This window comes from Papio anubis, chromosome 4 (assembly GCF_008728515.1).
Source record: "Papio anubis isolate 15944 chromosome 4, Panubis1.0, whole genome shotgun sequence".
Lineage (NCBI taxonomy): Eukaryota > Metazoa > Chordata > Mammalia > Primates > Cercopithecidae > Papio > Papio anubis.
In genome coordinates, this window is record NC_044979.1 from 90,506,637 (window position 1) to 90,521,830 (window position 15,194).

At 35.6% G+C, this 15,194-nt stretch overlaps 1 protein-coding gene across 1 annotated transcript in view; it reads left to right on the top strand.

Annotated features, from left to right (window-relative positions):
• The window catches only part of ITGB8 (integrin subunit beta 8), an 85,391-nt gene that overhangs the window by 59,720 nt on the left and 10,477 nt on the right, over nt 1–15,194 (top strand). The window contains exons 7-11 of the mRNA XM_003896227.5: nt 1,431–1,526; nt 4,919–5,008; nt 8,592–8,726; nt 11,634–12,039; nt 14,555–14,780. Of these exons, the coding sequence (XP_003896276.1) occupies nt 1,431–1,526; nt 4,919–5,008; nt 8,592–8,726; nt 11,634–12,039; nt 14,555–14,780 (953 nt within the window). The remainder of the gene's footprint in view (nt 1–1,430; nt 1,527–4,918; nt 5,009–8,591; nt 8,727–11,633; nt 12,040–14,554; nt 14,781–15,194) is intronic.

The window sequence follows — 15,194 nt, forward strand, 5'->3', positions numbered from 1 at the left end:
TTGATTTGTTTCTATGGCAACAAGTATAGATGATAGAGAAATAAAGTGTTGTTACTTAGAACTTACGTTATAAGTGAAACTAGTTAATTTAGCTCTTTTACCAAGTTCACATAGTTGCCACAACACAGAAATGTTTAGCAAGATGGTTTAACAGGATTTTTCCTTAAAGAAAATACAGTTAACATTGGAGAGTGCATTGGGAAGCAAAAACTATGGAGTAATTTGTACTTAAATGTTATGATACTAATTGGGTTCAGTTGCATACTAATCTTTGGCTTATGCCATTAGGCACCAGTGAATGAGGAGAGACTACTACCAGTGAACTTTAACATCATCTCTCTGATAGGTATCTAGCTATGAACTTGTTATTTGAGACAATCATTTTAATTTCTAGAAAAGTATTTATAGAAAAAAAAATTACCAATAATACATCTAACTATATAACTGTAGATAGCAATTTATGTAATCATCAGATTTCTCACGTTCTCTAAACTAAATTTCATTCCAATTTTCCTACTCTTCTCTAACTTTCTCATTACAACAGAGAGTGGCACAGATGGCACAACAGAGATTTTATTTATCAAAGTAAAGCAGGTTTAAAGTACATCATACAACAAAAATATTGAGCATAATGATAAGTTGAGACATCTGTAATCTATACCTTATATAAGCAATTGAAATAAGAATCAGAATTGGTATTAGTTTTGATCATTTACTGCATGCAAGAAAATGCACTAAAGAGTTCACATACTATTATCTTTTTAATCTTGCGAGCAATCATGGCAGGCAGGTATCATTCACATGTTACAGAGGATGGAACTGAGAACTTTTGTTGTAAGGTGACAAACCTAGGAGTTGAGTAGAGAGTTTTCTGCTTCTAAAGAGAGTTATTATATCATGTTTTATATATATGTGTGTATATATGTTATATAACTATATCATGCTGTATATCAAATGTGTATATATAGGTATATCTGGATGTTTCAATGTGTATGTGTATATATATGTTTATAGGCATATATATATACATGCATATATATTTGCAGTTCAATATTTGTTACTGAATTTCACCTTAGAATGTGATTGTCACTAACGTGTCTCTATTTCTGAATATTAAATTATCTGTCAGTTACATCACTTGAAGTCCAATGTTAATCTAAAGAGATGCTGATCACTCTTTGTTAGTTATGTTGCATTCAGCTCTCTTCATCTTTTTAAGTTACAGGTTTTTATGGGACTTTTGTCTATAAAATATTTTAATACATGGATATTGATGTTATGTTTTTTAAAAATTTAAATGTCTCTAGTAAAACCATAGTCCTTCCCAGGTACATTTTTATGTAAGTCATACAGTTTTCTTCATAATAGATGTTTGAATAGGATGGAGCTATGAAATTTCACTCCCTTATTTATTTTATTATTCATTACAGGAACATCCCTCACTAGGCCAACTTTCAGAGAAATTAATAGACAACAACATTAATGTCATCTTTGCAGTTCAAGGAAAACAATTTCATTGGTATAAGGTATGTTAACTCCGAAAATGTGAAAATTAAATTTTTTTCATTGGTAATTGAAATTAAGACATTTCTTTAGAGCCACAGATAAGGATTCTGAATTATTATACTTTGTACAATCTAAATTCTATATTGTATTACTAAAGTATCCTTTACAATGTCTTAACTTAGCATTTAAGTATAAGTTCTATTTAGGTTTGTAACATCTAGAACTGAATCTGAGAACTGAGAATTGTATTCGGTACACTTGAGCGCAACCTGATGCTTAGGGTGGTCTCAAATGTGGCAATAGTGGAGAAGCCTTACCAGGAAAGAAGTAGTTCACAATCCATCTTTGCATCTTGCATGTCTAGAGTGCTTCTTATTCTGGTCCATGAGCATAACCTCCTAATAGGTTAAAGTTGGAGAATATCAGCTTAATTCTCAATAGCACTGACACACCTAGCTTTGGTCTAGGTCATTCAATAATGGACCAAAAAGGGCCATGGAAGTGGCTGAGCCAGTCAAAGCCTTGGTGACATAAGAATAATCTCGGTGGTGTCTGGAGTCCTTTGGGCCAGGTGAGACCCTCAAGCAAAACAAAGCAGCTGTGTCACACTGGAGGTGCCACGGATCCCTCAGCCTAGAACTGTTTCTCTGCAACGCTGCTATAGCTTTCTTTTCACAGTCTTTAAGGCTCTTTCTTCCTAGAAACTCTCTTGTTTTCATTTTCATGAAGCTATGACACCTTAATTTTCATTATGCATCTCTGTTCACTTGGTCTCCTTCCTCTCCTTTGCTATCTTTGCTTCTCCCATCTACTCCCTAATTACACATCTCCCCTCAGTGGCCAGTCCCCAGTGCCCTCTACTTATTTTTTAAAACTGCAGAGAAAGTGCATTTTTTTGGCTTCAATAAATACTTGAACCCATTTGGATTTGCCACAAGCTGGTGTTCCCTCTACCAGTTTCCCTATTACCTACCTACCTTATCATCTGAAAGCACTACTTTAATCATAACACTTCTTCCCTTAGAAATCTATGGTGAAGCTTTATTTATTTAGGATAAATGTATGGAGTACAAGTGCAAGTTTGTTACATGTGTAGATTGCATAGTGGTGAAGCCAGGGCTTTCAGAGTATCTATCACTCGAATAGCACACATTGTACCCATTAAGTGATTTCTCATCATCCATCCCACTCCCAGGCCCTCACCCTTCCAAGTCTCCATTATCTATCATTCCACATCATGTATACACATTATTTAGCTCCCACTTATGGGTGAGAACATGTGCTATTTTTCTTTCTGTGTCTGACTTAGTGAAACTTTATTTAATTTCTTGTTTTCCCAAATGTATATACCATGGAATCACATTTTAAGGTAACAACAAACTAACATCTGCAGAAGTAGGACTCTGGTCAAAATTAAATGGCCCAAACCACTTTATTAACAATCATAACAGCTTCCACTTACTGAGTACTTAACTATTGTCAGGCATTGAGTTTGTAAACATTTATTAATCTAATCCTTTTAGCAACTCATAAAAATTAGGGCAGTCATCTTAATATGCCCATTTTAAAGATAAGGAACCATATTTTAGGAGATTAAATACTTACCCAAGGGTTTCTAACAACCCAAATCCTTTGCTCTTAACCTCTAAGCTTAACAGTTGGCTTTGAAATACCGTGCAGCTTTTCATAGCTTTTGCGTCCTCTTTGCTGTTTCTCTAACATTATTTCTTGGTAGCATTATTGGCTCTAGCAGTTTATTCCTATTCCTTTAAAAATTTGCCATTAACTGATAAACCATAAAACCAGGTTTTTTGTTATTAATTGAATTATGCACAATATTAGAATCAACTGGCTCCAGTGTGAGCCCCATGCATGCCCTTTATAGTCACCTCCTTTGACTGCCTAGAGATCTTTTTTATCAATCACCTTTCACCCGGGTTCTAACAACCTCATGGCTGATCTCTGTAATCCATCCTCCATCTGGCTGCCAGGATGACCTGTTGAAAACACAGTGTGACCACAGTGCTCCCTTGAGTAAAAGGTTTCAGCGGTGCCCTCTGAATTAGAAGACCAAATCTCTAAGGTGGCACATAAGGCCATGTGGTCTCCGCTTGCCTTTTTGGCCTCATTGCCCCACTGTTCCTTGCCTTGCAGGGATGCTTCTCATCTCTCAGCCACACTTCTGATCCTCCTGTGCCTAAGCACTCAGCCAGGCTGTTTCTTTCCTCTCTGCCTTTGTTCTTGCTGCCCACCCTCGCCTCTCATGTCTGGAAGTCCTTCTTCCTCATTACTTTATTAACTCTTTCTCATACTTTAAGACATAGCTTATAATTCACCTCCTCCAGGAAATAGTCCTTGGCAACTTTCCCCAGATCTCAAATGCTTGCCAGGTATCCCTCTCATTAGGGTCTGTGCACATCTCTATTGTTTCACATGTTCACATGTACAGTGTTTAGTGAAATTGTCATTTATATGCCTGTGAGATCCTTAAGGGTGGAAACTATGTGACCTAGTGATTTGGCATCTCCAAAGTGTGTATAAAGTAGGAGCTCAATAAAAGTCTAGTAAATAAATTTTTAAAATCTATAAATGATAATTTTTTCCTTATGACTTGAGATACCAAATTGTTAGTGTCTAAGTAATGACTGGCATCCAGAAGGAACTTAAGGATATTTGTGAATAGAATAAAATGCAAGAATAAATGGATTTCAAAACTTTTTACCATTTGATTTCCTATAAATATGTGCCCTTTATTCAGATTGACTTTTTTTCTATTTTTGCTTCATCTTCAATTCATGTAGACCTTTAAGCCTTTGCTCATTCTCCCTAAAAATACCTACGGTCTTCTCCATAATTAATAAGCAACATCCATCAAGAACACATACCCCATGAAGTTTCCACTTGTGACTATGATTTTTCCTAACTGAAGAAGTTTTGGGAAGTGCTTCATTAAATAGTGTTAAATCATTTCCAAATTGCAGGCCTACTCTGAACCTTTTAATTTGCAAATGTGCATTTTATGTTTCTAAGTGGAAGAAACCATATGCAGAACTTCCCAAGCTTATTTCCCCTCAAAACCTTTTGTATGCTTAAAATCTCTTGAGCTTTACATTCCATGGAAGATGTGTGGGAGATGCTCATCTGCATTTCGATTGGATTTTTAGGTTGTCATGTATAGTGATTCCGGATGCACACACATAGTCATGCACATATACAGACACACACAACCACTACATGGGTATATGTTCTGGCTGCTCTACTAGATTGCTTATATTTTTCTTGTGTCTTATATGTTTTCATTCATTTAATTGTTCACCTTCAACTGATAACTACAAAAATATTTACTATTTTTTGGTTGCTAACCCATTACATACTATTGTCATTCTTTAAATGCTACTCATATGTTTTATAGGATCTTCTACCCCTCTTGCCGGGCACCATTGCTGGTGAAATAGAATCAAAGGCTGCAAACCTCAATAATTTGGTAGTGGAAGCCTATCAGGTATGTATATATTATATACAATTTTTTAAATAAAATTTTTACACCAATTTCTGTGGCGAGGTACAAAGTAGTGCTATGTCATCTTGAGAGGAGAAGTAGAAAGCATTCTAGATTAGGAATTAGGAATCTGACGTTCATCCCTGACCCTATCACTAACTTTTTGCTTTGGGAAAGTCATTTCTATTTTCTGTGCCTCACTTTTTTCATTGACAATCAATGAAGATTGGGCTAGAGGCTATCTAAATTTCCTTCTACATCCAATGCTCAGTGAATCATCAAGTCTTAGCTATAGAATGTACTTTATTACCATGAAATTGCCTCATTTCCTATCCCATAATGATAAAGTAGAAGTCCACAGTTACATAAGGCAATAATCTGCCAGGGAAGTTGAACTATCTGGGATACAGCAATTATTAAGAGGACTGTGTTGGGGTCTCTATGATCAACCACTTGATTGTTCAACAATTATTTTAGCAGTTTTATCAAAAGAGTTTGATTAAAAGAATCACCTTAGTGGATATTCTATTTTCTTGAGTTCATCGTTGTATGCTGTCATCAGTCCTGTGAAGAATGAATGCCTCAATGCAAAGAATTTAAAGGAACATCTGTTCTTTCAACCTGGATCATTCCTGAATAGAACAACCTCTGTTAAGACATTGCAATAATAGTGACTGCTACTTTTTTACCACTAAGATCCAGTCACTTTCCATACATGACCTCATTTAGTCCACACACCTGATCTATAAGGCAGGTGGTTAGTACCCACGTTGTTTATTAGTAGAAACCAAGACTTGAGAAAGTGAAACAAGCTCATCAAAGGTTGTTCAACTAATAAGCAGAAGAAAGTGGGATCAGAATCCAGGTGTTCCTTTACTTCAAGCCTCAGGTGCTTCCTCCTGTGTGATACCACCTGTTTTTCATTGTTTTACAGTGTGTCAAAAGATATGCTTTATGCTACCTTGAATTTATGGGCCAACTATAAAGTCTCACTTTCCCAAATCCTCTGACTCCCTTCCTGACATGTAGAGTTTAATAGTTAAATTGTAGCCAAAGCATTGTGGAAAAAACTCTGGCTTCTCTTCTCATTTTCTCCAGACAGCGCACCTGCCTTTAGCTTGGGCACGAAAGAGAAAGGCAGGAAGTAGACACAAGATATAAAATGAAGAACTTGTTTAAACTTTCAACTTCTAAAAGGAAAATAAATCTTGCTTGATTTGTTTTCGCTGAGTATAGTTTTCCATGTCTGAAAAGTATGCTGAGTAAAATAAGGAAGAGCATCTTAAGTTACATCTTTCTGACTGTTACAAAAGAAAAGAACAGTGAGACTGAAGAGGGACTTATCACAGAAAATCCAATGTGTCTACAATTCGTTCCCATCAGTAGTCTGTTCCCAAGAATAACCAAAATAAGAGAAAAGCTTATGCTGTTAGAAACCACCCTAAATTCTTTAGTATGAACCCATTTATTACTCCAAGCAAAGTATATAAACTGACAGATTTTTACCTGTGTGTCAGACTGCCCAGTGGCAAAGGAGATAGCGACATTTGGTTATTTTGCCTAGCATAGGTATGCAATGCCTTAGCCCACTGTAAACAGTGGAAAACCTTAAACAGTGGAAAAATGATATTAAATCCAACAAAAACTTACTGTGGCTAACTACTCTTCTTAAGTTGGAATTCTGTTATTATTTTATATATGTTTATATTATCAAAAATCTTCTAAACTTTCATTTTGTGTTCACAGTCCAACAGAATCAATTCACAATCCATTGAAGAATTATATAGAATCTGCCTCTGTACCTACTAGATACTAAAAGGGAAGCTTAAGATTATGAATTTCTGAATCCCCAAAATGGGCAAAAATTTAAGGATTTGTCTTCACTTCAGGCTTGAAAAACATTGGCCTAACTAGCGAAGATCTTTTTCTTTTCTTCTTCTTCTTTTTTTTTTTTTTGAGACGGAGTTTCACTCTGTCTTGCCCAGGCTGGAGTGCAGTGGCGAGATCTTGACTCACTGCAACCTCCACCTCCCAGGTTCAAGTGATTCTCCTGCCTCAAGCTCCAGAGTAGCTAGGATTACAGGCATGTGCCACCCACACCTGGCTAATTTTTGTATTATTAGTAGACGCAGGGTTTCACCATGCTGGTCTGGAACTCCTGACCTCAAGCAGTCCACCTGCCTCAGCCTCCCAAAGATCTGGGATTAGAGGCATGAGCCACCACACCAGGCCAACTAAGATCTTAAGAGAAGCAGAATTTTAGAAGGGTAAACTGAGGATGTTCATTGTGTTAGGCATTTCCTTCTGATCTGCTGGTTGCCACATATCAACATCCTTGTGTACCACTGGAAGTTTCTATTGATTTGCCAAAATTATACAATTAATTGTTGCAGTATCTATGAGCTCTCTGGAAGACAAAAACAAAAAAATGTGACTGACATAGTCTTACCTACTGTAAATAATATTTACATTGAGAAATTAAAGGAAAGTCTCTTGTTCTAAAGATATGCTGCCAGAATTCCATGATTATTTGTCAGTAAGCACATGTTTCTATGTTGATTATACCACTGAAGAAGAGAAATCTCTCAAGTAAAGAATTAGAAGCCACTGGAAATTATTTTTCTTTTCATAACCAGCTGCTTGCTCTTTTCTTTAGGTACATACTTCATTTTTCCTTTTTTTTTTTTTTTACAAGTGAAGGATTTTTGCATGTGGTAGACTCAGTTGTATGGAATAAAGTGCACACAGATCTGAAGCATACATTAAAGTTAGCTAGATCCTTTGGAAGTCGAAGATTGTAAAGAAAGAAATTAGTGTATGCCTGCCACACAATAAGCATTAAATAGATATTTATTGAATGAGTGTATACATGGGTGAATAAATGAATGAATGAATGGTTTTCTGCCCAGTAAGAGGCCCTATTTTGATATTAAGGATTGCAGCAAACTTGGCTGACACAAACAAGTCCCAGGGACTTGGGAAAAATTCTAAGCCATTCTTGGAGAACCTTATAGAACCACTTAGAACCATATCTGTTAGGTAATTCTTGCTCCTTCAGTGTAGAAATGGCCTTCCTAAAATGTACTTGTCAATTCAGCGTCAATAAGGCATTTTAGCTATCATGATAGTCTCAATTGTTTGAAACAAAAAATATTTCTTTAGCAGCTTTATATGACAGAAGCATTTTCTACATTTGCAGGTGTCAAGATTTACCCTTTATGATGATATATGTGTTCTCAATGTTTAATTATACTTTATCATAAAATATAGTTATTACTGGATTAAAAATGGCTATTTTGTTAACAGACTGATAAATATCTTTGAAGAGCTCAAAATGCAGTCATGGAAATATGTAAAAAAATAGAATAATTTGAATGCAGATAATCGAATCCTTCAGTATTTCTTATGTATTTCAAATACAATTGGGTCTTTATGTGGAAACACTGTTTTTATTCATCCTTTTATAGAAACAGACTCTTTGATCTAGTTAAAATGAAATCTATAATGATTTAGTAAGCTTGACTCTGCTTTGTTGCTTACATTTGAAACTACTCTCGTATGTAATTTAAAAATAATGTCTCTGCAGAAGCTCATTTCAGAAGTGAAAGTTCATGTGGAAAACCAGGTACGAGGTGTCTATTTTAACATTACCGCCATCTGTCCAGATGGGTCCAGAAAGCCAGGCATGGAGGGATGCAGAAACGTGACAAGCAACCATGAAGTATGTGGGTGTGCATTTTTCCCTTTTAAAATAAACTAAGTTGCTTGGCATATTTTCTTACAGAAAAGTCAAACCATTCTGAAACATTTTACTTACTACTGCCTCTAAGAATCTTATTTATACTTCAAGGTAACTTTCATTGTCTCTCCTCAAAGTTCCTCTTTGTTTTAGCTACTGTTCTCTCCAACTCTCAGGTTTTAATATGTATAAAACCTGTATGTATAAAATATGTATAAAACCTATACATTTTAATATGTATAAAACCTGTATGTATAAAATATGTATAAAACCTATACATTTTAATATGTATGAAAACGGTTACTGTCTTAGAAATAGTGATTTCCTTCAAAATCTCATTTTGGAAGAATGGTTTTTCTTACTTTTTACATTGTTTTTTTCTTTTCATTTGCTTACATGCCATCTTTCCTTCATTTTCAATGTGCGTGTGTGTGTAATATTAAACAATTATTTATCAATAGTAACTTTAAACTTAGGTGTCATGACCAGCATAAATTAGGAAATCATTTATTCTCAAATAACTAGTGTCTATACTTATAATAATGATAATGCCTTTTTGGTTTCATATTCACAAAGTCTCAAAGTAATGTGAAATTTAAAGTCACATACCACAGAAAAGAATGGGAATGATAGAGCAGTTGATAAAGGCTAAGAATTTCAAAATCTTTCACTTTGCGATTGCCCCAATACACTCATAATTATCTAAATTATCTACAAGGAGGTAGGGAAATTTGTTAAAAACAATACAAAATGAGAAGAGCCATCATTTACCAAAAAAGAATGGAGAGAGATCCAGATTGTAACAGTATCAGGAAACAGCACCAGAGGAGATAGAGATTCTCCAAGGATTGGCACAATAGAAAGAGTAACACAAAGAAACATACTCTTTAAGGGAGTCTTTGTTGGGTGAAGTGATTTTGAGTGAGTCATTTATGTCATGAGGCATTGTCTCATTTTTAAATGAATGACTTGAACTAGAAGATTTCCAACCCCTTTTCCTCTGAAGTTCTATGATGATTAATTATGTAATGTCATGCTATAGAAAAAAAGAAAAAGTTATTGAAAGTGATAGAAGATTCTAAAAATGAATAAAAGAGAATCCTGTCTTCTCTTTAGTTAGAATATGTTTTTCTATCTTAGGAATTTTAGAACTGTATATTTTAAATTAATTGTTGCCAGTTTCTAATTCTGTGGTTTCTTCTATGATCACTCCATGGGTTTTGTTCAAAGGATATCATATTTTGCAAAATACCCTTTGGCTTTTCATTAAAACTACAGAGAAAACTTTTTACTAGCAAATATAGCACTAAGTTACTTTATGAAAAAACGGCTACTGTCTTAGAAATAGTTATTTCCTTCAAAATCTCATTTTGGAAGAGTGGTTTTTCTTACCTGTTACACTGTTTTTTTCTTTTCATTTGCTTACATGCCATCTTTCCTTCACTTTCAATTGAGTGGTTTAAATAGTTTAACTCTCAGGAATAGTCATATGACCTCTTAGTTATGGAAACCCCAGAGTATGATCTACTGTTAGAGATGGCAGTGGCCACATTAACTTACGTATCTGTTAAGCCTCAGCATTCTCAAAGACGAAAGCATTTTAAGTATAACACCAACTGTATTGATTTTAATATTACAGAACAAATTCTAGTGTTTCATGTATATATAAGCCAAATTTAGATACTTTATATTATTGTATCATAGACACATATTCCACCCAAAAGGATCAGCACAAATTAATTTTAAATTGCAATGGATCTCAATCCAACATGAAATAAATATACCTTATTTACCAAAGTACCTAAAGATGGTAAGGTGAGCCAATAAATATAAATAGACATATTAAATCAATTGTGTTGTGCAAAAAGAAGAAATAGAGAAAAAGAAAACATTTGACCAGTTCCTGCCAGCCCAGCTCCTTAGTTCTGGGCTATCTTCTTCCACTGAGACAAGCAGATGACCTGTGCTGAGGTCTTAAGATTTGAGTCCTAAACAATTTTATTTTGAGTAACATCACAGAAAGCCACATGTTTTCCTCCACTGAAACCCTGTATAAACTAAAATGTAACTCTGAAACTTTACTTGGGCTCCTAGAAAATAGGAACAAAATTAAAATTGTTCATTTGAACATCTTATCTCAAGGTTTTTAAAATCTTTTATTTATTTATTTATTTATGAGACGGAGTCTCGCTGTGTCACTCAGGCTGTAGTGCAGTGGTGCGATCTCGGCTCACTGCAATCCAAGTGATTCTCCTGCCTCAGCCTCCCTCCCAAGTAGCTGGGACTACAGGTTCATGCCACCACACTCAGCTAATTTTTGAATTTTTAGCAGAGATGGGTTTTCACCATGTTGGCCAGGCCGATCTCAAACTTCTGACCTCGGGTGATCCAACTCCCTCGACCTCCCAAAGTGCTGGGATTACAGGTGTGAGCCACCGCGCCAGGTCTCATCTCAGGGTTTTAAACCAGTAGAGCAGAAGCCCTTTACTTTGGTTTATGTGATCTATCTCTAGTGTCAAATATTCAATACCCCACATTTTAATGGCTGAATTTAGAAAATGGTCTATTCTTTCTTATGTTTGCTAAGAAATTAATAATCAGTGATGGGGTAGACGCTTCAAAAAGGCTTGCACTCAAGTCTATTTAATGGTGCAATATAGGGATTAGCAGTCATTATATTCTTTAACTCTCAAGTTCATTAGTTGGAGAATAAATGACATTAAAAAGAGATGTTGCATGTATATGAAAGTGATTACATGTGTTTATTTTACAAATATTTTTAATTTCTCTAAGATGGTTTCTTATCAATTCAGTTATTAACAGATATAATATTAGTAATAAAAATAATTAAGGTATGTAAATATATTTCCTTTTTCCTCCTAAATTTAGGTTCTTTTCAATGTAACAGTTACAATGAAAAAATGTGATGTCACAGGAGGAAAAAACTATGCAATAATCAAACCTATTGGTTTTAATGAAACCGCTAAAATTCATATACACAGAAACTGCAGCTGTCAGTGTGAGGACAACAGAGGACCTAAAGGAAAGTGTGTAGATGAAACTTTTCTAGATTCCAAGTGCTTCCAGTGTGATGAGAATAAATGTCATTTTGATGAAGATCAGTTTTCTTCTGAGAGTTGCAAGTCACACAAGGATCAACCTGTTTGCAGTGGTCGAGGAGTTTGTGTTTGTGGGAAATGTTCATGTCACAAAATTAAGCTTGGAAAAGTGTATGGAAAATACTGTGAAAAGGATGACTTTTCTTGTCCATATCACCATGGAAATCTGTGTGCTGGTGAGTATAAATATACACAGGCAGCTTTTACTTGTCACTATTACACCAGCATAGATGTTAAAGTATCTTTAAATCACATCTTTACAAATTAGCAAAATTGAATCTGAATTTGTTATTCAAAGTTTCATCGTCCATGAAATTAGGGCATGGCAGCAGATTTATAGTATGTGATTTTGATATTTATATTTTAACCTATTTTATACAGGAAATGCTTCAAAATAAAAACCTAAAATTAATTGTTATTCTCATGCTTTCCTTGATCTTGGAAAGAAATATACCAGAAAAGGAAATGCTGATGATATCTGACACATTTTCTAGAAGAATCAGAGTATTCTTCTAGAAGGATCTGATTCATTCTGGTAAATGGTCACTCCCTCCAACTTGCACATAGGATTTTATTTCTGTCGGGATGATGGGGAGTGAGGTATAAGAGTATATTTTTCATTCATATGAAAATCTTTAATGCATTATTATAAATGGTATTCTAAGCTGGCAGTAATTTAAGCCTCTCCAGTTTATTTTGGGCCACCACCAGCAACGAAACTGCCAAAGGACAGCATTCTTCAAGAAAATACTTCCTTACTAAGTAATCTAAAAGATTCATCCTTGAGGCCACACACAGACCAAATTTTAAACATAAAATAAATTAAAATAAAAATACCAAGATTACTCTTGGGCTATTCAATTTACTGCCACCTACAGGTTAGATTCCAGAAAATCTAATCAACATTTGCAAACTAAAACAAAATACCATTTTTAAGTGAATTAAATAAATTACCTGTCATCTGCGTTCTGTGATAATTTTCCTGTGACAATATGCTAAATTTACTCGTTGAGAAAAACATCTTTTTACTCTCTGTATTTTAGTAAATAAATATTTGTTAAATTATTGATGAATGGAAACATCATCATAAGCATATGGGATGCAACAAACCTATAAAAAATAAATGGTGCAATCTAGTCTAAGCTGAAAATTTGGCCTGTATCACCTAAACGTGCAGTGGAAATTGTCTTTTTTTCTATAACATACATAGAATATTTTAATATACAAACATGTATTCAACTGTAACTGACATCATGGGTAGGATGGATTATAGATGACTTTAGAATGAACCAGCAGTTGTCTACCATATTTTACAGGGAGGAAAAATATTATTTTACAGTGAAGAGAAAGAATTTTCTGAAGTCACGTCCCACAACTGTCAATCTCTCAAGAGAGTTTCAAATATATTTGAGTATTTGTCCCAGTCTCTGCAGTAAAATATCTAGTGTACTAGCTTTTCTATATGAGTATGATACTACTGACCCACAAGCAGTTGAAAATCTGCTTTGAATTGTTTCTGTGTAAGTGCAGACTGTAACTGACATGTACTTTCTCCACTAGTCTCCTATGGGAATAAAAACACATGTTCACAGGCCTGCTGGTGAGGATTCAGCATAAGCTTGCACAGCACACAGGGCTTGACCGACATTTGTCTGGCCTGGACTTCATTAGTTTTACACTTAGCAAATTGAGCTGGTCCTACAGTAGTATCTGTGGAACAATTATCCTGTGAGGTGCTCAGCAGTAAAAGAAGAGAGAGAGGGAGCTAAGAAAGGAAAGGAAGGGAGAGAGATAGAAGGAAGGAAGGGAGGGAAGGAAGGAGAAAGGAAAGGAGGCAGGGAGGGCGAGAGGGAGAAAAGAGGAAGGTTGGTTTGTGGCTAGATAAGCTTCAGAATTCCTATATAATCATGTGAAATGTACTTCCTTTTGACAATTTCTAGTGCACACTGGCATATTAAGTTTTGGATACTTTTTCTGTCTAAAATCCATTTAACTCTGTGTAACTGTGTTTTCTTCACCCCACATGCATAAATGCTCCCCCACCACACACACACCATCTTTTTTTCTTTTTTTCATTTACCATCTAAGAACAGCTCACAGGATAGAGGAGGATCTGCCCTGCTAACTTACTAAATAATGCACTGAGGATGTGAAAGCATTTGTTCAACTTCCCAAGAGATCTGATCTTTAAACATGGCATTAGCAGTACTGAAGCACTAGAAAGGTTTGCTTCACAGTCCTGTAAAGTTATCCTAGGCCTTCAGCAACATCAGAAGACTGAGAGAATAGGTGATGGAAGCCATTAATCAAATACCTGTATTTTTTCTAACTTCAAGTCAGGGAGTTAACATTACTTCGGCCTTTGCAGTTTCTTGATATGTGTGTGTTTTTAATGTAAAACTGAATATGCAATGACATTCAAGTAGTCTGACAACCACTAAGCAGGGGTGCCCTTCATGCTTGTTAGCAGAGTGCATTAGCATGGGGAGATTATCTATAGTAGAACAGCTTTGAAAACAGATCCCCCTAAATCCAACACTCTTTGTGTCAGACCAACGAAAAAGTGATGCTGTTTCCATTCATTGGACTGTCAGTGCGTTTCCATGGAGATGATACAAGAATCCATGGCTGAAAACTCTTTACAAAGTCAGTGATCCAGATAACGTAGGTCCTGCGGTGTCTTCCTCACAGGGCATGGAGAGTGTGAAGCAGGCAGATGCCAATGCTTCAGTGGCTGGGAGGGAGATCGGTGCCAGTGCCCTTCAGCAGCAGCCCAGCACTGTGTCAATTCAAAGGGCCAAGTGTGCAGTGGAAGAGGCACGTGTGTGTGTGGAAGGTGTGAGTGCACCGATCCCAGGAGCATCGGCCGCTTCTGTGAACACTGCCCCACCTGTCATACGGCCTGCAAGGAAAACTGGTATGATTTCTCTGATTCCAAACATACACAAAGAATAGCTACTTTTGTCCTTTTTTGTTCTGACTTCCTTAATCTTAAAACGTTGCCGGATACATTGTGACCAGCACGCTAAAAAAGAATTAAATGAGAAATGCTATGAATTAGAAGACTTAAATTCAAATCTTTGACCCCTGGATAGCTGTGGAAGCATTGGAATAAATCTGGACACTCACTACCTTAGCTTTTCGGAAATTAGAGGTTGCCTGCTGCCCAGCATACTATTTAGTAATAGAGTGATCTAGGACAAGTTGTTACAATTTTCTGTGCCTCAGTTTCCTGATATCAAAAGTGAGGATAGTAATAATACCTTGCTATATTTCTGTGAAAGAATCAAATGATTCATATAAAAAAACTCACCTTTCACTTGATGCATGG